This window comes from Syngnathoides biaculeatus, chromosome 3 (genome assembly GCF_019802595.1).
Source record: "Syngnathoides biaculeatus isolate LvHL_M chromosome 3, ASM1980259v1, whole genome shotgun sequence".
NCBI lineage: Eukaryota > Metazoa > Chordata > Actinopteri > Syngnathiformes > Syngnathidae > Syngnathoides > Syngnathoides biaculeatus.
Window position 1 is genome coordinate 37,747,043 of NC_084642.1, and position 21,851 is coordinate 37,768,893.

At 42.5% G+C, this 21,851-nt stretch overlaps 1 protein-coding gene across 2 annotated transcripts in view; it reads left to right on the plus strand.

Moving 5' to 3' along the window:
- dapk2a (death-associated protein kinase 2a) overlaps positions 1–21,029 on the plus strand; it is a 50,930-nt gene extending 29,901 nt beyond the window's left edge. The window contains exons 2-8 of one of the 2 annotated variants that reach the window (XM_061815696.1): positions 3,469–3,690; positions 7,510–7,648; positions 13,287–13,416; positions 15,381–15,456; positions 15,550–15,702; positions 15,793–15,838; positions 16,085–21,029. In XM_061815696.1, coding sequence (XP_061671680.1) covers positions 3,469–3,690; positions 7,510–7,648; positions 13,287–13,416; positions 15,381–15,456; positions 15,550–15,702; positions 15,793–15,838; positions 16,085–16,732 — 1,414 coding nt within the window. In that variant the 3' untranslated portion in view covers positions 16,733–21,029. Of the gene's footprint in view, positions 1–3,468; positions 3,691–7,509; positions 7,649–13,286; positions 13,417–15,380; positions 15,703–15,792; positions 15,839–16,084 lie in introns of both variants that reach the window. The other variant, XM_061815695.1, reaches the window with a different exon arrangement.
- The last annotated feature ends 822 nt before the right edge of the window (positions 21,030–21,851 follow it).

Here is a 21,851-nt window from a genome sequence, read left to right on the forward strand (position 1 = left end):
TCTGTCGGGGCGGGGGTCTAATGAAGACATAATTACCGCGGCCATCAGCTGGGGCACCTTCTCATTCAGACGCGTTAAAAGAGAATGAATACAAGGAATGCAACAGCATCCACAGAGGGTGAGAATAGAGGTGAAGACAGCCATAGAGATGGAGATTGATGAAATGACACCCTTCCATTTACCAAACACATTCATCCAGTTATCCCACATAGACGTGTCAACACCAGAGTGTTCCTTCATTTTCTTAGTAAGGGTTCTAAGTCCATCTACGGCCTTAGTGAGGCGTCCGCCAGGTTGGGTGTTATTCGGCAGACACCTCCTTTCTTGGCCAACAGTGCATCTAATGCGATTCTGTTTTGGAAAGCCATAATAGACGTAGCTTTAAGTTGCTCATATACAGCTTCAAGTCCGTCAAGGGTGAAATTGTCCAAACGTTGCACATTATTAATGTATGTAATTGATACGGTGCAGGGTGTACCTTGCCTCCTGCCAAATGACAGCTGGGATTGGCTCCAGCACTCCTGCGACCCTTGTGAGGATAAGCAGCTAAGAAAAAGGATGGATGGATGGATGGATGGATGGATGGATGGATGGATGGATGGATGGATGGATGGATGGATGGATGGATGGATGGATGGATGATGGATGGATGGATGGATGGATGGCATAATACTCATATTTGAGCAGCAGTGTCAGGGATATATTACTACACTATTAACATGTAATCCAAGGCAGAACCACCAAAAGTGTCTATCATGTAGTGAACACCAATGCCATTTTCATGAACTTTGTACAGCACCAGATTATGTGATACATTTTGCTCACCCTGCTCAACCTGGAAGGGGGATCTGTCATGATCTCTACCTTGCACTTCTTAATTTGGAACTTGGGTGGTGCTTTGTGCCTCTCTGTCTGTCTTGCTCTTTCTCTCCTTCTCTCTCTCTACCATCACTCATTACTGCCTGCATATGAGGCTGCCACATCCACAAATCCGGTGTCAGCGCATTAACACCTGTTCGTGGTACACAGGCCGACTCTCAAGATAACAACTCATGTGAAAATTGATTACCTGGCTCCCTGTTTTGGTGGTGCAGGAACTCATCAACTACTCCACACAGAGGTTAAGATGACAGCTGAGAAATACAGAAAAATTCGCCTGAGGGCTTTTCTCCACAGTGCTCTGGAACAGCCAGAACCTGGACTTGAATCCAATCAAACATTTCTGAAAAAACCTAGAATTACTTGTCCACTGATGCTGTCCATCCAACCTGACTGACCTTGAGAGTATCTGCAGGGAAGAATGGGAGAAAATGCCCCACTTGTGTGCCAAGCTTTTAGAGACATACCCAAGAGTTGAGACTGTGATTGCTGCCAATATGTGTCTGAAAATATTTTTCTTTTCATTTTTTTAAAGACTATACTCAAATTAGCATTGTGAATATTTTCTGTTTGCACCATATATCGTGATATATATATATATATATATATATATATATATATATATATATATATAATATATATATATATATATATATATATTATATATATATATATATATATATATATATTAGTAATGAAAAACCCATAGCCAATATGGTCTCATGTGTTTTTTCACCACAAAACATGATTTTGACGTATACAGCTTTTTGTAACTCCCGCCATAAAAATCTTCTCAGGGATTTGTTTTCGAGAAGAAGCAGGAAGTGACGTAAGTGAGCGCTCCCTCATGGACTTGTTTGATTCCATTAGTTTTACCTACGGGAAAGTCCCTCATTGTTCCTTCGTGTTAGCCAAAATGCCGGCTCATTACATTGCTGGACATTGCTTGAACACTCGGGAGAATGGAATTACCCTTCATAAGTTTGAAAGAGACCCTGCTCGTTGTGAAATATGGATTGCACAGGTGCAGAGGACAAGAGCTTCGTGGGTTCCAAATAACAGGTAGGTGTGTATACAGCTGCAAAAAAAAAAATAATAGTTTGGGGCAGACCACGTAATCGGTCTCTCTCATAACGTAACAAAAGATCCGCGTATGAAATGTGTCGATGTGCGCGTCGCCCAGCCAACAATGTCTCGATAGTGTTCATCGCGTATTGTGGCGGCTTTGAACATGCCCCTAAAAGCAACATAGTTCGGCTCCACCTCCTCCTTATATGCCACCAGGGGCACCGAAACTCAGCGGCACCTGCTGAGGCGCCGCGTTCAGCGGTCACAGCTTCTGCAAAGGCTGCGTGTCGGGCTTTGCGACGGGGCGGCTCTGAAGAACCCAGCCGAGAATGCGTTACTCAGTCGCGTGCGCGCATAAAGCTCCCCGCCTCGACTGTGAGCACCCCCCTAAAGCAGCACTGCTCGACTCTGTCATAAGCCACACTGGCCGGTTGCGATGAGCCACGTTGGCACATCTCCACCGCGGAAGTGGATCGGACGGGAAGCGGTTTGGCTGTGATCGGATATCATCTGAATATGGCTCAGAACAATAGTGTAATATTGCCCTGAGGGCTCGAAACAATAGTGTAATATTGCCCGGTAACTTCACTCGGTTGTGTGGTGTTGTCCTTTTCGATAAGAGCTTCGGTGTCAGAAGGGGCGTCGGAAAAATGCGAACATCTCTGTTGTTCGGGTTCCATAGTAGCAGGCACTACGCGTTTTCAACGGCGGAAGTGACGATGACGTCAAGGTCAGAGTACGCGACTAATATGGCGACCACTTGGATGTTGAGGGACACTCAATTGCGCAACTTTGTGCATGGATGACGCGCTTTCCGCTCACTTTTTTTTTTCGTATAGACATTGAAGTGAATACTGTTATATGTATTTTTCATTACAATATCTATTTTAGAATGTTTATTGGGATGTCAGTCCCACTTTAATGTATGCACTATAATGTTACAGTCATTTACTGAAAAGCATGATAAAGTCCCAAGCTTGACTCCTATGACCTGCATATGCTCGGAAGCAGCCAGAAAAAGACTCTAATGCTATGTAACCAAAAGACACGTGTTCGGCATGATTACATAAAAAGTCAATGCAGTTCGCACGGATAGATGCGAATCCGTGCAGGAGGGTGCGAATGACACAGATGACATGGCACGGATGTCGCGGGTACAAACAAATTTCTCTCTCCATTGCCTGAAGACTCCAAGCTGGAACGAGCTGGACTTGTCCAGGAAGTACTGTTGTTGGCAGAGGGCAAGCCCCCTTGCCCAGTGTACAGCAGTGATGAAGCGCATGCACTTTCATTGTGTCTAAATCTGTCACGCGAGCAAACTCAAGCGAAGGACGCAAAGCAAAGTGATCTTTCACATCCGGTGGGTATGCAGCCTAACACAATGAGCAAGGTTCACTGCTCACTGTGTCACTAATGGAATGTTTTTAGCAAAATTAGTTCAATAAAGTACATTTTCAGCTTGTGCATGCTGAAACGAATTGATCAAAATTGAATAAATCTTTCCTACTTCTTGTGTTTTAGTGGACAGTTTGCCATTGTAAAGGAATGCAGAGAAAAAAGTACAGAACAGGAATTTGCTGCCAAGTTCATCAAGAAGCGTCAAAGTATTGCCAGTTCTCGGGGAGTACGGCTGGAAGAGATACAACGCGAGGTGCAGATTCTACAGAAGATTCACCACGAAAACATTGTTAAACTACACGATGTCTATGAGAACCGCACTGATGTGGTTCTCATCTTGGAATTGTGAGTTTATTTTGTGAATTTAGCTGAATTAGTTTACATTACCAATATTTTGTTGATTTTTTTTTTAAAAGTGTTCACATAAAGTTTCAAAATGTGTGTTCATGTAAAATATGCTACATACAGGGGAGGATACTATGGGAAATTGCAGCTTAGTGAGAAAGTTTAGCTTCTCTATTTTGATGAATTGTAATGATGGTAGCGGCACAGTGGAGAAATTGTAGTTGCAGCATTGGCCTCACAGTTCTGAGGACGGGGTTTCAAATCATGGCCCTACCTGTGTGGAGTTTGCATGTTCTCCCCATGCCTACATGGATTTTCTTCAGGTACTCCAGTTTCTTCCCACATCCCCAAAACATGCATTAATTGGAGATTCTAAGTTGCCCTTAGGTGTGATTGTGAGTCTCTGTCTCCATGTGCCTTGCAATTGGCTTTCTGGTGGCTGTCCAGGCCACCCAACCAGTTCAGCAGGTCAGCTAGGACACCAAGCACCAGGGTCCCTATGGGCCAATGGCAAAGTAGGAACAAAACAGGAGCAGGTGATAGCTGTGGACAAAGCACCACGGGAGCAAGTGCGAGTATGGGGCGCCTGCTCTTGGTCAGGCATCGCCAAGGCATGGTTGAGAGGTAGAGGCTGCTGGTCGAGCACAGCTGAGGCGTGGTCGAGAGCCAGCTGCTGCTGCTACTGGTCAAGCACTGCCGAGGCACTGTCGATAGACATTCAATAAATAGGAACTATTCTTAGAAGAGTCACAGGTGTGTAAGATGCAGTCTTCTTCATTTAGAGCAGTTAAGAATGCGTCAATGCCCAACATTATGTTGAGATTATACAGAGAACACTTACCCATTCGTGGTTCACCGTTATAGTCCAGTGCAATGACAATTGTGCAAAGGAAGCAGTTTAAAGTGACAAAATGTTTGATATATATTACTAATACTGATTGGACCAGTAGGATGTGAGAAAATTAAATGACTTAATTGCAAGAGGGGAAAAAAACATTTGAATGCGTGCTAGTTTTGATTTGCATTGATCAGTAGCGCCTACCCGATGGAAGGAGCTGGAAGAGTTGATGCCCTGAGTTTGTGCAGGGTCACTCTGGTCCTAGTTCGAGTGGCGTGCAAGTCTTCAAAGGTGGGTAGGTTGGTGCCAACAATCTCTTCAGCAATTTTGATTGGCCGTTGCAGTTGGAGTTTGTCCCTTTTTGTGGGAGCCGCAAACCAGACTCTGATGGAGCCACACGGTGCTGATTCAATGACTGCTGTGTTGAACTGTCTCAGTAGCTCTTGTGACGGGCCATGGTTCCTCAGAAGCCGCAACAAGTACATCCTTTGCTGGGCTTTTGTGAGGATGGAGTTAATGTTAATCTCCCACTTCAGGTGAAGTCCACAATCATTTCTAGTGTCTTTAGAGTGTTCAACACCAGGTTGTGTTGCCCACACCAAAGCTTCAGTCTCACCACATCCTGTCAATACGCAGACTCATCACCATCTTTGATGAGGCCAATGACTGTGGTGTCATCTGCGAACTTCAGGAGTTTGACAGGCAGGTACCTTGAAATGCAGTCATTAGTGTAGAGCAAGAAGAGAAGAGGGGAGAGGACACAACCTTGGAGTGCCCCAGTGCTGGCAGTACATGTGGATGAGGTGATGTCCCCCAGGCTCACCTGCTGTCTCCTGCCCATCAGGAAGTTGTAGATTCACTGGGAGATGGCAGGCATGCTACTGAGTTGGAGGTGAGGATTTCAGGGATAATGGTGTTGAAAGCAAAGCTAAATTCCACAAACAGGATAGTCATAGGTTCCCTCACTGTCGAGATGTTCAAGGATGAAGTGCAGACCCTTGCTGACGACATCCTCCGCAGACCTGTTAGCTCGATAGGCAAACTGCAGTGGGTCCAGCTGGGGACCTGTGACGCTCTTGAAGTGGTCTAGCACAAGACGTTCAAAGGACTTCACGACCACAGATGTCTAGGCAACAGGCTTGTAGTCATTAAGACCTGAGACTGTTGCTTTTTTTGGGACCAGTATGATGGTGAAGCATTTGAAGCAGGTTGGAACTTCACACAGTTCTAGAGACCTGTTGAAGAGCTTTGTAAAGACAGGAGCATGTTGGTCTGCCCAGACTTTGAGGCAGGGTGGGGACAAAAGGTCTGGGCCCAGCGCTTTGTTTATCTTTTGTTGTTTGATACTGTCCTGAAATGTTCACATACAGTAGAAAGATCTATTATAGAATATGACATTGTATGGTATTTTTGTGTCGGAGAAATTGCATATGAATCCAAAAATGCTGAATTAAAATGTGGAGTGTGAATGACACATATGGAATGATATAGCATGATCTGGAATTATGTGTGAAGGTATTTAATGGTGCGCCATGGTGGGAAAAGGGCTGAGCACATCTGCTTCATAGTTCTGAGGAACAGCGTTCAAATGCGGGCCGCGGTTGTATGGGGTATGCATGTTCACCCCGTGCCTGCATGGGTTTCCTCCCACATCCCCAAAACTTGCAGGGTAAGTTAACTGAAGACTCTAAATTGCCTACAGGTGAGAATGTGAGTGCAAGTGGTTTTTTTGTGTGTCCTGCGATTGGCTAGCAAGCAGTTCACAGTGCACCCTGTCTCTCCCCCAAAGATACTGTAGTTGCGATCGGCTCCAGCACACCCACAACTCTAGTGAGAATAAGTGGTACATAAAATGGATAGATAGATAGATATTGAATGATATGGAATGAAGTGAAATGTATTTATTTTGAAAATCATGATAATTTTAACAATGTGGGATAGTACTTTGATTGGCTTGAATTAACTAACCGTGTTGAAGTTGAAACAGTGAGAATCGATTGAGAAATAAGAAAACTGGAGCTCAAGTTGTAAATGTGTTGCATTTATGCTTTTATTTTGAAAAAAATGCAAAATTTGGGTGTATGGGAGTGCTTCATGGGATGGCTAGAATAACCTGAACACACGGAAGTTGAAACTGAAGTTGGTTCAGAAGTAAGAAACTGTAGGTAAGATTGTAAAAAAATTCTGGTTTTACTTTGAACGTTTTTTAATTGTGGGATGGGAGTTGTTTACAGGATGCTTGAATGAGCTGAACACAAAGTTTAAACAGCTCTAATTGGTTAAGAAATCGGAACTGTAGCTACATTTGTATAAATGTTCAATTTGGGCCTTTATTTTGAAAATTTGTGAAATTTGAGAAAAGGGAAACGTTCATAGGAAAGCTAGAGTTAGCTGGGTACGTAGAAGTTGAAACAGTGTGACTCGGTTGAGAGATATAGAAATTATAGCGAAATTTGCAAACATTTTGAATGGAGCATTCGGAGTATGTTTGAATGAGATGAACACAAAGAAGTAGAAATAAATAATATGAGAAATAAGGAAACTGTCACTAAATTTTGAAAAAAAATGTTAAATTTCCACATTTTATTTAAAAAATTTGCGCATCTTGATTTTGGGAGTGGTTTACATGATGGCTTGAATGAGCTGAACATGTAGAAGTTGAAATGGTTCTAAATGGTTGGGAAACGTTGAAAGAGGAGAGAATAATGCAGGGATATGTCCTAAGATGTGAATTTTGTAGGTTAAAATGTGAAAAAAATGTTGAAAATGAAGACTTTTTAGTTGTGTGATTATTTTTGGAAGATGGAAATAAGGTTGGAGATGAAATGGTTTTTATTGTTAATGCAATGTAATAGTGTAAAAATGTGTTCGAATTTCAAAATTTTGTGGGTCAGAAGGTTGAAAGATTTGGGGAAAATGGTGAAATTTTATGTGATAATGCTAAAACAAACAACATAGTAAGCTAAATGTCTGCATTCCAGGGTCTCTGGGGGTGAGCTGTTTGACTTCTTGGCCCAGAAAGAGTCTCTAAGCGAGGACGAGGCAACCCAATTCATCAAGCAAATCCTTGAAGGGGTGAACTACCTTCACTCCAAAAAAATAGCCCACTTTGATCTCAAGGTATGTCCTGACAAGATCACCAGTGGCGGTCCAGGCCTTAATGCCCACCTGTGTGACGTCCCATCTGTGCCGCCTCCTGGCCCCAAGATACCACCCCCAGATCAATCGACAACAGAGGGGTGTGGGGGTGCTGACAGTAGTTATTATCCTGCCCAAAAAAATAGCAGACTTTTAACATTTTTTGTAACTTTCTGAGTTCATGTTGATGATCACTAAACACTGTATGAGTGAAAATGCTCCCCTGGGCTGTGTCACTCATGTCAGTGAATTCCTCCAACTGCACTGAGAAACACTCACAATCACAATGTCCTTGCACACATCACCCATGGCTTCACAGAGCCTTTACAGCTGCAGGGATTTTATTGAAGATAATATTTCCGCTTTATTGTTAAAAGACCAGAACGAGTTTTACTATCTCTCCGTCTTGGAAGGTCTGTAAATGCTATAATCTGAATCTTTTAATGAGGCATGTAACTTCAGTGGATAACACCAATCTGACCACAGGGCATACGCCTGATGTTGCTCACAGTGGTTATAGGGAGCGCTCATGGGCTTAGTGTGTTTGCTCAGACACGTCAAAAATTAGAGGGAACGTTGGTTGGCAGGTACGATTCATTCTTAATGCTATCGGGTCATTACTCCACACGTGAAAAGATACCGTTGGCCTATCGCTCAGTCTGCATTACACGGAATGTCCCGTCTTGCTCGAAACGGTACAACTCTATGTGATCGGGTGTGCTATGGTGTGAATTGCTGGTATCTGTGTCTTGGGCCCTTGGTTTGTAGTTGAAACGCTTCAGCTAAGATTTAAACAATACCGACTTGGTTCCCACCACTGATACCAATGCACACGGTCTTATTTATCATTGTAAAGCAAAGCAAATTTATTTGTATAGCGTATTTCATAAACGCGGTTAGTCAATGTGCTTTACATGAATAAATGTATTTGAAAACAAAGAGATAAAAGATTTAAAAATGGGATGAAAACGAAAATGACAAAAATATATATATATACATATATTAAAAAAAAGTAGAAGTGCAAGAAATATGATTAAAAAGTGAAAATACTCTAAAAATGAGAAAAAAATAAGTTTTCAACCTTGATTTAAAAACATTCACACTTGGGGTTGACCTCACCTCTGTTGGCAACTTTTTCCATTTGCGTGCAACAAAATAGCTAAATGCTGCTTCACCATGTTTGCTATGGACTCTGCACTCCACTATTTGACCTGAGTCATTCGATCTCAGAGCTCTACTGGGTTTGTATTCCGTAAACTTTTCTTTCAAGTATTCAGGACCTAAATCATTTAGTGATTTATAAACCAGTAGCAGAACTTTAAAATCAATTCTAAAGCTGACTGGAATCCAGTGCAAGGACTTTAGGATTGGAGTTATATGCTCTCATCTCTTTGTTCTGGTCGGAACTTGAGCTGCACCATTCTGAATGAGCAGCAGCTGTTTAATACTCTTTTTGGGGAGTCCAGTCAGAAGACCATTACAGTAGTCAAGTCAACTTGAGCTAAAAGCATTTTCCTGGTCTGCTTGACACATACAAACCTTTTACCCTAGATATGTTCTTCAGATGGTAAAAAGCATGGTACGGGCTTGGCGTGGTACGGGAGACAAAACAAGACAGTTATCTATGTCCACCTGTATACACATGGAGTCGGTTGGAACAACATCACATTAGGGACAGCCTGACCAGCAGAACTAGAAACCACAACAGGGAAAAAAAAATGTTAAAGTTGAAGGTTGAAGTAATATAATGAATATTTGTGAAATTTGTCAAACATAAATCTGCCAAGAGTTTTCCTCCTTTTGATTGATCAAACCTAATCAATCCACTACTACTCCTACTACATGAGTAAACTCTAGCAATTAAAACCCAAACATGAAAAAACAAAGTCTTCAAAACATCCATGTCCAAGATGGCGGCTAACGTGGGTGGTTTTATACCAGGCGGAGGTCATACACAGGTAGGCAGTCCAACTAAGATAAAGGCACAAAAACACATGGGAAAAGGTCACATTACTCCCAGGCAAAAGCAAGGCTTAGCTAGTGTTGGCTGTGGTAGGACAGGAACACTGGCCGTAACAAGGCAAATACACAACAAAACGCTCTTATGACAACTAGTGATACAACACACAAGGCTTAATTAAATACATGGCATAAATAGAGCCAATGAGGCACAGGTGAGGAGCAGGGCAGTAGCCTGGCCACGCCCTTCATAATGGAAGCTTCTTGCCATATGAGACACACAGCCATTGATCGGACTTCTGTGAATAAATATTTCGTTGTCCAATCTTTATTAAATACTCGGCACTCACTGTACACTTTTCTTTTCTATGGTCCGCTCGTTTTTACAGAAGGGATCAAATGGCAACTGGAGTCACTGATGGTGTAGATGTACACACCCCTGCCTTTGGTGCAGGCAACGTGGGATCGATTCCTGCTCAGTGATGGTGTCGATATCTGCCCTGCAACTAGCTGGCGACCAGTTCGGGTGTAGTCTGCCTTCACACGATGTTAGCTGGGATAGGCAATAGCTCTCTCCCCGGATAAATGCAGAAGAGTTGCAACTGGAAGGGCATCAGGCGTAAAAACATTGCCAAACAAATATGAGCGTTCATCTGAGATGACACGCTGTGTGGACCCCTAACAGGACAAGCCGAAAGAAATACATACATGCATCAAATGGCAACAGAAAAATGAGAGTGAAATAAAGAACACACTACACTCTAACAAAGGTCCACCAATGTTCAGTGTGTCATCAATTGGGGGAACGCTGGCATTGCAGGGACAAGATGAAATAAATGACGGATGAATGATTGTGAGGGTGGCACAGTGGGGCAGCTGGAAAGTGTTAGCCTCAAAGTTCTGAGGTGCCGGGATCATTCCCGGACCCACCGGCACTGTCCCCGATGTCCACACGATTTTGCAGAGGCTTGTCAGCCAGGACTGCTCCACAACATCCACAGCCCTTAGGAACTCCAGGCAAATCTCATCCAAACCCAGGGCCTTGCCACCAACAAGCTTTTTCACTACCTTAACCTCAACCCCAAAGATAGGAGAGTCTGTCTCTGAGAACCTAGGCTTTGTCACCACAGTGAGGAGGTAGAATCTTAGCCTGGCTACCCTAAGGCTTTATGAACAGTTTTATGAATGTAGCGAAACAATATATATATAATTTTAAAGGCATTAGCCTGACTACAGAAAATCAAAATACCTATTGGAGACCTGAAGACACTGAACAAGCACTTCCTGATAGGTTTGATGTTTTTGTACAATTATTTTGCCGATAGATGGTGCTGTTGAACTGTAGTACTGTATTTCTTTTTGTTTTTTAATGGAAGATTGCATAATGTAAGGTCAACTTGGCTGCTTCCTCCCAGACTACCCATTTCACACATGTATATGAACAGGAACCAAGCATGTTCTTTAATTTCAATGATGAAAATGAAAATGCCATTATTGTATTCAAAATGAAAATTCCATTATTGAATTCTAAGTGAAAATCACAATTAAGGATCCATCCATCCATCTATCCATCTTCTACCGCTTTGCCGGGTCAGGTCGGGGGGCCACGAGCTTTAGCAGACACTTCCTCCAGCTCTTTCGGGTATCCCAAAGCATTCCCAGGCTACCCAAAAGACATAGTCTCTCCAGCATGTCCTGGGTCATTCAGGTGGGATGTGCCGGGAACAGCTCATCAGGGAGTATGTCCAGGAGGTATCCGAATCAGATGCCCCAGCCACCTCATATGGCTGCTCTCAATGTGGAGGAGCAGTAGCTTGACACTGACCCCCTCCTGGATGACCGAGCTTCTCACCCTATCGCTAAGGGAGACCTGATGCCCTGCGGAGGAAACTAATTCCGGCCTCTTTTATCCGGGATCTAGTTCTTTCGGTCACAACCCACAACTCGTGACCATAGCTGAGGTTTGGAACCAATGTTCCCTCTAAGCTGCGCGCCTGCTCAATTGCGCATTTGTAGCGCACACTCAGCGCACATGAAAACCGATCCAGTGCAGTGAACCACAGCCTGACTTTTTTTTTTTTTTTTTTAAACATGGTAGCTGCTGCTTGGCCACACAATGCCACACACTCTACTTCCTTTGTTTACCTGACACCGCCCACCTCCGGCTCTTAAAGGGATGCACTTATAACTACAAACACCGCCCACCACCGGTGCTTGCGTTAGAAACACACGTAGATGAGTTGGACATACTGCTTATGTTTACACTCGATAATAATGGCAAAAGTAAAAAAAGAAAAGAAATCACGTTGCTTTAATGAAGGTCAGAGTATGTGAATAACAATAATAATAATAATAAAGAAAAAGTGGTGAAACTGGATGAGATTTTCTCTTTTTTGAGTAAAAAAAGAAGCCAAAGTACAGGATGAGATGGCACAGCCTGATAGAGGATGAAAGCACAGACAATACATTGGACAAAAAGCTCATTCTGTATTTGAAAAATGGGAGACATCATAACATTAACCTTAAAACTGTTTGTTCAAATTTATAGTTCATAGTTAGCTTGGTTTGGTTAGCACTGTATTTTTTTTGTTTGTTGACCTTTTCATTGCAAGTTTGCAAAGACACAAATAAAACTGTTCTTAAAATTTTCTGATGGTAATGTAAATGCTGTAGTCTGAATCTTTTTATGACACATGTAACTTCAATGGATAACACCGATCTTACCACAGTGCATAAGCATCACTGCAGACGCTGCACTGATCCGCCTGTCGATCTCCCGCTCCATTCTTCCCTCACTCATGAACAAAACCCCAAGATACTTGAACTCCTCCACTGGGGGCAGGATTTTATCCCCGACCTGGAGAGGGCACACCACCCTTTTCCGAAGGGAGGACCATGGTCTCAGATTTGGAGGTGCTGAGTTTCATCCCAGCTGCTTCACAGTCAACTGTGAACTGCCCCAGTAAGCGTTGGAGAGCACGGCTTGATGAAGACTGCGCTGGCAAAAGATATATCAAGGAGCAAATGGAAAACTGTTGGGTTTATCACCTAACTTGCTGGAATAATTGCACAAATAACGGACAAGAAGTCGTCTTTCTTCTGATCAGAAGGACGTGAGAGTCAGGCCAGTTACAGTCTCCAAACACGTTCTGAACCAGCCTCTCACGTACTCTTTTTTTTTTTTTTTTTTTTTTTTTAAGAAAACACACAAGGTCAAAAGGAGGGGTGAGCAGATGAAATGAACAAAGGCGCATTTTTTCTTGTTGATTTGGCACATTCTTTGGTTATGATGGAGCTGTCCTTGGCCACTTCTAGGAAGATAGTGTTGCATCTGTGTGTAAGGAGCTCGTCCTGTGAACAAGACTCTTCAAAGCAAGGATGACACTAACATACTAAATGTGCCAACAATAATTCAAATACTTAATAAATATATTCACAACAAATCTAACAAAAACAATTTTAAGCAATCACTATTTGTCTTTACATTTCACATTCTCCACTGGCTAGAGTGAGCACACATTGACGACTGCTGCTTTTTTTCAATTTTTTTCAATTGACGATTCAATAATTTTTACCTTGATTGTGGAGTACTGCACACTACAAAACACTCACCCAATGAAATGTTATTAATTTAATAAATGTGTCATTTGACTCTCTACAGCCTGAAAATATTATGCTGCTGGATAAGAATGTACCATTGCCAAGGATTAAACTCATTGATTTTGGTCTCGCTCACAAAATTGAAGCAGGAGTTGAGTTCAAAAACATCTTTGGAACACCTGAGTTTGTTGGTGAGACACTTTAATGTTTTTACAGGATGGCCTGGTGGGAGACTGGTTAACACATTGACATCACAGTTCTGAGGACATTGGTTCAAATCCCCCCTCCCCTCTATGGAATTTCCATGTTCTCCCCGTGCCTGCATGGGTTTTTCCTGGGTACTCCAGTTTCATCCCACATCCCAAAAACATGCATGGTACAGTGAAGAAAATACATATTTTGTGAGAGAGATAATCTAAAAAGAAAAATACAGAAATCACAATGTATGTTTTTTTAACGATTTATTGTGATACAGCTGCAAATAAGTATTTGAACCACTGTCTATCAGCTAGAATTCTGACCCTCAAAGACCTGTTAATCCGCCTTTAAAAGTTCACCTCCACTCCATGTATTATCCTGAATCAGGTGGACCTGTGTGAGGTCGTTAGCTACATAAAGGCACCGGTCCACCCCATACAATCAGTAAGACTCAAGCTTGTAACATGGCCAAGACCAAAGAGCGTCCCAAAGATGGCAGAGACAAAATTGTACAACGCCACACGGCTGGAAAGGGCTACGGAGAAATTGCCAAGCAGCTTAGTGAAAAAAGGTCCACTGTTGGATCAATCATTAGAAAATAGAAGCTAAACATGACGGTCAATCTCAATCGGAGGGGAGCCCCATGCAAGATATCCGCTCGTGAGGTCTAAATGATCCTTAGAAACGTGAGGATTCAGCCCAAGACTACACAACAGGACTTGGTAAATGACCTGAAAAGAGCTGGGTTTAAAATAATGCATGGCACGGAAGGTTCCCCTGCTTAAACCAGCACATGTCAAGCCCGTGTTAACTTTGCCAATGACCATTTGGATGATACAAGGGAGTCATGGGAGAAAGATTTGTGGTCAGATGAGATCAAACTTAAACTTTTTGGTCATAATTCCACTTACTGTGTTTGGAGGAAGACGAATGATGAGTTCCATCCCAAGAACACCATCCCTACTGTGAAGCATGGGGGTGGTAGGATCATGCTTTTGCAATGTTTTTCTCCATATGGGACAGGACGACTGCACTGTATTAGGGAGCGGATGACCGTGGTCATGTATTTTGAGATTTTAGGGAACAACCTCTTTCCCCCAGTCAGAGCATTGAAGATGGGTCATGCATAGGTCTTTCAACATGACAATGACCCGAAGTACACAGTCAGGAAAACCAAGGAGTGGCTCAGTAAGAAGTATATCAAGGTTCTGCCATGGCCTAGTCAGTCTCCAGACCAAAACCCAATAGAAAATCTTTGGAGGGAGCTGACACTCTGTGTTTCCCACCGACACCCCAAAAACCTGTCTGATCTTGAGAAGATCTGTGTGAAGGAGTGGGCCAAAATTCCTCCTGCAGTGTGTGCAAACCTAGTGAACAACTTCAGGAAACGTTTGACCTCTGTAATTGCAATCAAAGCCTACTGTACCAAATATTAACGTTGGTTTTCTCAGGTGTTCAAATACTTATTTACGGCTGTATCACACAAATAAATCATTAAAAAATCAGACATTTGATTTCTGGATTTTTCTTTTTAAATTATCTCTCTCACATTGGACAAAATTTCAGACCCCTCCATGATTTCTAAGTGGGAGAACTTGCAATATACCAGGGTGTTAAAATACTTATTTTCTTCACTGTATGTGTATTGAAGACTCTAAATAACATGTAGGTGTGAATGTGAGTGTCAATCCTTGTTTGTTTAAATGTGCCTGGTATTCACTGCTGACCCTCAGGTTGTAACGCCACCTCTCGTCCAAAGATAGATGGGATAGGTTCAAACATTCCGCCGACCTACTGAGATTAAATGTTGTAGAAAATGGATGGATGGATGGATGGATGGATGGATGGATGGATGGATGGATGGATGGATAGATGGATGGGTTAATGGATTGATAGTCTTGACAGGAATGCTCTGCTATTCTACAGGATTCTAACTAATTCATTTTCTTTTTTAAAGCACCTGAGATTGTCAACTATGAGCCATTGGGTTTGGAAGCTGACATGTGGAGTATTGGAGTTATAACTTACATCCTGCAAGTGAATCGTGATATACATTGTAATTCATCTCACATTGTTTGCTTTACACATAAAATCAAACTGAAAGTGTCTTTATATTCATATTCCAGATTAAGTGGTGCTTCACCTTTCCTTGGAGAGACTAAGCAGGAGACGCTGAAGAATATTTCAACCATAAATTATGAGTTTGATGAGGAGTTCTTCTGCAACACCAGTGACCTAGCAAAGAATTTCATCAGTCACTTGCTTGAGAGGGACAAAAAGTAAGATCGTGAACAATATTCTGGGCAGAATTTATGAAGTAAATCCAATGATTTTTCAGAATCAGTGTTATTCGTGTTTCTTAATTACAGGAAAAGACTGACAATTAAAGATGCTCTTAATCACCCATGGATCAAGGTAGGGTGTGTCAGTAAACTATATTTTACATTAAGCTACATTTTGGGTTGTTACTGACGTGAATTTTTCCCTAATTAGTGAAAATACCAACTCCCAAAATTGTAATGTTGGGATTCTTGCTAATACAGCACATTAAGTACTGCGCATTGCTTATAAATGAAACAAGTTCGGACCAATTTTTTTAGAAAAGCCATTCTGTATGACAGCCAAATTAAACATGTGCTATCTGTTCTTTCAACCCTGAAGTTTAATGAGCATAAAGAGGAAAATAAAGGCCAAGAGCTTCACAAACGAGAGAGGCGCCAACTTAAGACCAAGCATCTGAGGGAGTACACTATTAAGTCTCACTCAAGCATGCCACCTAACAATACTTATGTAAACTTTGAGCGCTTTGCTGAAGTGGTCGAGGACATTGATCAAATGGAACGGTCATTCTTGAGCTTGGCAGAATCTCATGATTCTTTGCAAGAGGATATTGGTGCCATGGTCTCGATATACATTGAGAAAGAGGCCTGGTATAAGGAAGAGAGTGAGGGAGTGCGGCATGACCTCTCGCAAATCCGTTACGAGTTCCGTAAAGTGGAGTCTTCGAAGAGACGCCTACAGGAAGAAATGCAGTCTTTTAGCTCCACCCTGAGTGGCATCAGCAGCCGCTACCAGGAAAGACAGAACAACTTTGACACACTCACCCAAGAACTCAGTAATGAGCTTAAATGGGTGCAGGAGGTGATGGGTTCATTTCCCACCGATTGCAGTTACCCCAATAGTAACATCACCACTCACTTCAACAATGAAGTAAATGAAGCCCTGAAAGAGTTGCAGAACCGCTCATGTGGAGGAGGGCTGCAGTCTGGGATCGACCTGGACTTAACCGATGCTGAGGAACATGGATAGATCATCATTTGTTTGAGTTAACATTTTTCTGTATGAATGTATAATCGTAAAGCTATGGTATAATGGTTGCACTGGCAAAAGATAATGAGTGCTTCCATAGAAAAGAACTCTAGGAGACCATCCAAATTACTATTTTTCAGTATCTAATTGCCATTACATTTTGCAATAAATTTAAGTGGTTTTTGTAGTTTAAACTAGTTTTTTTTCCACGTATTTCTTGGAAGTCTTAAAATCTGCCATAAAAGGAATATACAATCATGAGAAGCATTCATACTGACAGTGGTGATCGTGTGTATACCTGAATAATGTGCAAAAACTGTCAAACTAAGACAAAAAAGAAAATGTGAAGGGAAGAATCTACTACAGTACATAATGACCAGCCACATCATTGTGACTCACTCCACAAATCAATGACATCAAATCCACAAGCTATATCAAATATCCTGCCTTTTTTATTGACACAATTAGAGAAGTATTATTTCTGTCTTTATTGTTTTCTTTTGTGACCTCCTGAATGAGTCGTTGTCACAATCCTGGAGTAATTTTACTTGGTTGTCCATTCCTGGGAAGGTTTGCCACTGTTCCTGGTTTTCCCCATATGTGGATAATTGCTCTGGCAGTAGTTTGTTGGAGCACCAAAGCCTTGGAAATGGCTTTGTCACCTTTTCCAGACTAATGGATTTCAATCGCTTTTTTCTCATTTCTTCTTTAATTTTTTTTTACAACGTGGCATGATACATTGGTTCTTGAAATCTTGTAGCCTACGTCATGTTTTTTTCTAATAGATTCTATTTAAGTGATCACTTGATGGGCAACACGGTGGAGCAGTTGCAGAGCATTAGCCTCAAAGTTATAAGGACAATGGTCCTCCTGTGTCGAGTTTGCAAGTTCTCCCCGTCATGCATGGGTTTTCTCCGGACTCTGCGGTTTCATCCCCCATCCTTAAAACATGCATTAATTGGAGACTCTGAAGTGCCGCTCTGTGTGAATTTGAGTGGAACAGTTGTCTGTCTCCTTGTGCAATGTGATTAGCTGGCAACCAGTTCAGGGTGTGCCCTGCCACCTGCCCGATGACAAATGGGATAGGATCCAGCACTCCTGCAACCCTCGTGAGGATAAGTAGCTCAGAAAATGGATGGATGGATGATTTCTTGATTTAACAAGATGGATGGATAATTTATTGACTTAACAAGGATGATGATAATGAGGTTTGGGTGTGACTTGTGAAAGAGAACTCACCTTTCCCAAATTAGTGGTTAGTAACAGTGACTTTGTGATTTAACGTGGGGCTGGGGGACTCTCTTTTTCACAGACGGTCAGGAAGGTTTGGATATTTTTTTGTACCCTAATAAATTTGTCATTTGAAAACTGCTATTTGTATTTTCTTGGATTAAACCTTTGTGTGTGATAGATGTGGAAAAAAAAACTCAGGAAGGGGCCAAATACCTTTTTATAGCACTGTACACACTGTATCCACAGTAATCAACTGTAATCAATGATTACTGAACGTATTTAACATACTCTCACTATAATAGATTGAGTGAGTCAGTCCACATTCTGGATACCAGCTCTTCCAACTCCTTCCCTCCACTAGGCGCTACCAAAAAATGTAAACTAAAACTAGCAGATATTTCAACAGCTTCTTCCCTCTTGCAATTAACATTTTAACCAGTTAAGTTAATTATCTACTTATGTTGTTTATTTATTTGTTTTTCCATTCATTGATGTATTTCTTATTTTATTATCATTCCAATCAATCATTGTACAAATGGAAAAAAACATTTTTACCTTCTTTGCTAATTTATTAGTAAGGTTCCCCCAAATTTTTTATGTCTGCGCAAACACACAAAGCTCTGAGCGCTCCCTTTGACCACTGTGAGCAAAATCAGATGTGTGCACTGTAGTCAGGTCTGTCATGATCCTGCCGGTCCTAGCCCTGCAGACGGTCTGGCTTTGCCACATCGTTGCCATTGATGCCTCATTCCCGCACTTCCTCGACTCTGATCTCGACTCCCAACGTAACGACCCCTGCCTGTCTCCCGATCTACCCCGTAAGCCTAACGTCTTTATCACTGCTGCTCTCGTGGACTGCCTGCCTGGTTACTGACTCTGGACTGAATAAAGATGTTTCCTGGATTGCTTCCACGTTTCCCGAGTCGCGCATTTGGGTCCAACTTCGTGTTCTGTTTATGACAGAACCATCTGGCCAAGACATGGACACAGCCAACTCAGCTGAGATCCATCGCCCCCTACAAATCCAGGACAGACAACTGGCCGAACAGGAGGCTGCTCTCCAGGTAATGAATCAGAGACTACTCAAAATATGCACTTGTTTGGAATCGTGGTTCATGTCCAGGACCAGCGCTGTCAACGTCAGTCCGACAACACCCACCGCCACTCCAACTCCAGGCCCATCTGCGCCCGCCTTCCCACTGGTCACAGATGTCCGGCGGTCAGTGTGCACGCCCCTCTCTCGGCCTGAGCGGTTCTCCGGAAACACTGGTAATGTTAAGCATTAATGTGTAGTACCTACAAGGCCGCGGTAGATCGCAAGAGGAGGAGGGCACCGACATACAGGGTAGAACAACGCATCAGGTTGTCCACAAGGATCGTTGCACTTCGGACGTAGTCCCGCAAGCTAATTCCCAGGCTCGTGGGTCAGTTCCCCACCACCAAAGTAATTAATCCGCTCGCTGTCTCGCTGAAGCTCCACAAGTCTATGAGCGTCCATCCCACGTTGCACATGAGCTTGCTCCGGCCATCTCGCCCGCCCGTCTCCGTTAGTCCCTCTGGCCAAGCCCCCCGCATGGTTGATGGAGGCTCGGTGCATCGGCTCCTGTCGTTCCGCCGTAGAGGGAGGTGGACTGGGAGGGATACGGCCCGAAAGAGCGTTCCTGGATCCCATCCCGGTTCGTGGTAGATCCCAAGCTCATTAGGGACTTCCACACATCCCACCCTGGGGCGCCTGGGCCATCTGGGGCCGGCCGTTAAAGGGGGTGGGGTGGGGGGGCTGTCATGATCCTGCCAGTCCTTGCCCTGGCTGTGCAAGTCCCCGACACACCTGCAGTCATCAAAAGGCGGACACAGTAATTACCTGCAGTATTAATAGCACCCAGCGGACGGTGTGGCTTTGCCAGATCGTTGCCATAGATGTCTTGTTCCCGCACTTCGACTCCCGGTGTACCTGCCCCTGCCTGTCTCCCAATCTACCCCGTAAGCCTGACATCTTTATCACTGCTGCTCTTATGGAGTGCCTGCCTGGTGACCGACTCCGGACTGAATAACAATATTTCCTGAACTGCCTCCACGTTTCCAGAGTCGTGCATTTGGGTCCAACTCCGCGTTCTGCTTATGACAAGGGAAGTGTCATCCATTGAATTTACATGGCTCGTTAAAAGATTCATCCATGCATTTTCTGAACCACTTATCCCCACGAGTGTCGCGGAGTGCTGGTACCTATCCCAGCTGTTATCTGGTAGGAGGGCACATGGAGAGAGACAACAGTCACACTCACCATCACACCCAGGGGCAATTTAGAGTCTCCATTTAATGCATGTTTTTGGATTGTGGGAGGAAACTGGAGTGCCCGGAGAAAACCTAAGCAGGCACGGGGAGAACATGCAAACTCCACATAGACGGGACTGGGATTTTAACCGTAGTCTTCAGAACTGTGAGGCCAACGCTCTATAATTGCACCATCGTTCTACCTTAAAAGATTCAGATGACAGCATTTACATTCCCATCAGAACACTTTTAAGAACAATTTTCTTTTTGCAAATTTATCATGAATAGGTCAACAAACTTATGTTCTTTTAACTACACAAAAAATATATTGCTCACCAAACCAAGCCAACTATATACTATAGATTTGATAGGCCGCTTCCAACTTTATCATTCATTTTTTTAAATTCACAATGATATGATCTGTTTTTGTTTGTAAAACTGTTATTGCTTGCACAATATCTTTTGAAATGCATGCCGAAAGCTGAATGATGCTCCTAAACATTTTTAAGGTTGCTATTTTGCGCCCTATATTTAAAATACAGAATTAGCTTTTTGTGCAGTGTATTTTCTGTGCTTTCATAGATGTGCCAAGGTGTAATTTTAACATGACACACCATCTCATCCTGCACTTTATATATCAAATGTCCTGCCTGCTTTATTGACACTATCACAACAGTATTATTGTATAGTCTTTGTGTTCTCTCTCTAACCAAAAAAGATTTTTCAAACAACCCTTTTGCCATTGCCATGAGATATAAATACATTTGTGTAACTGCAGTTCACGAAAACAAACTTTTGCTCTGTTGAAAAATAAAAAGGACAAAAAAAAAACTGTCAACTGTCATGTTTTCACATACATATTTGCTGTCAATCAGGGGAGCAGAAGTATTTTTTAGAATTTAATTACAAATCATTTCATATATCAGACAGAAGCCTTTCAGATCATCACTGGAATTTTTTTTTTAATTCTAAAAGAAATAGAATATCACAAAAGCTGCCTCTGAGATTGTGTTCAGAGATGAGGATTTCTCAGAAGATAGGAGTTAAGGGCAAGGATATCAGCTCAACCAGGAGGAGGTTTTAAGACGAGGCGGAAATGTAGCCACTTCATTTACGGTGCTTTACACAAGTGCTAAAATAATGTTGCTCCTGAAATGATTACAACAACATGTAAAAGAAGATTGGGGATTTTTTTTCCCTTTTGTGTATTTTGTTTGTTGTCAATGGATATGAATGGAAGGGAATTCAACAACATATGAAGCTCCACGTAAATACTTCTCTCTGTTCCGTTTTATTTATTTTTATTTTATTCTTTCCAAAATTTGTGCAAGTAGACTGTACTATACTGTATTAGCTGTTATTTCACTAGTATTGACTGGCAAGATGAACACAATGACCCATGGTGCATCAAAAAAGCATCAGACAGTATGAATCGTCATTGGTTGATGTAACCTCAGATGACACCGTTGATATCCTGGGCCTCGTATTTGCCTATCGGTAGTGTGAACACCATCTAACTTCAGCATTTAGTCTACATATGAGGAGTTTGTTTTCAAAATGAGACAGGCATTTTTTTCAAATTTACGAAACTCGCGCCAAAATTATCCATTCGGAG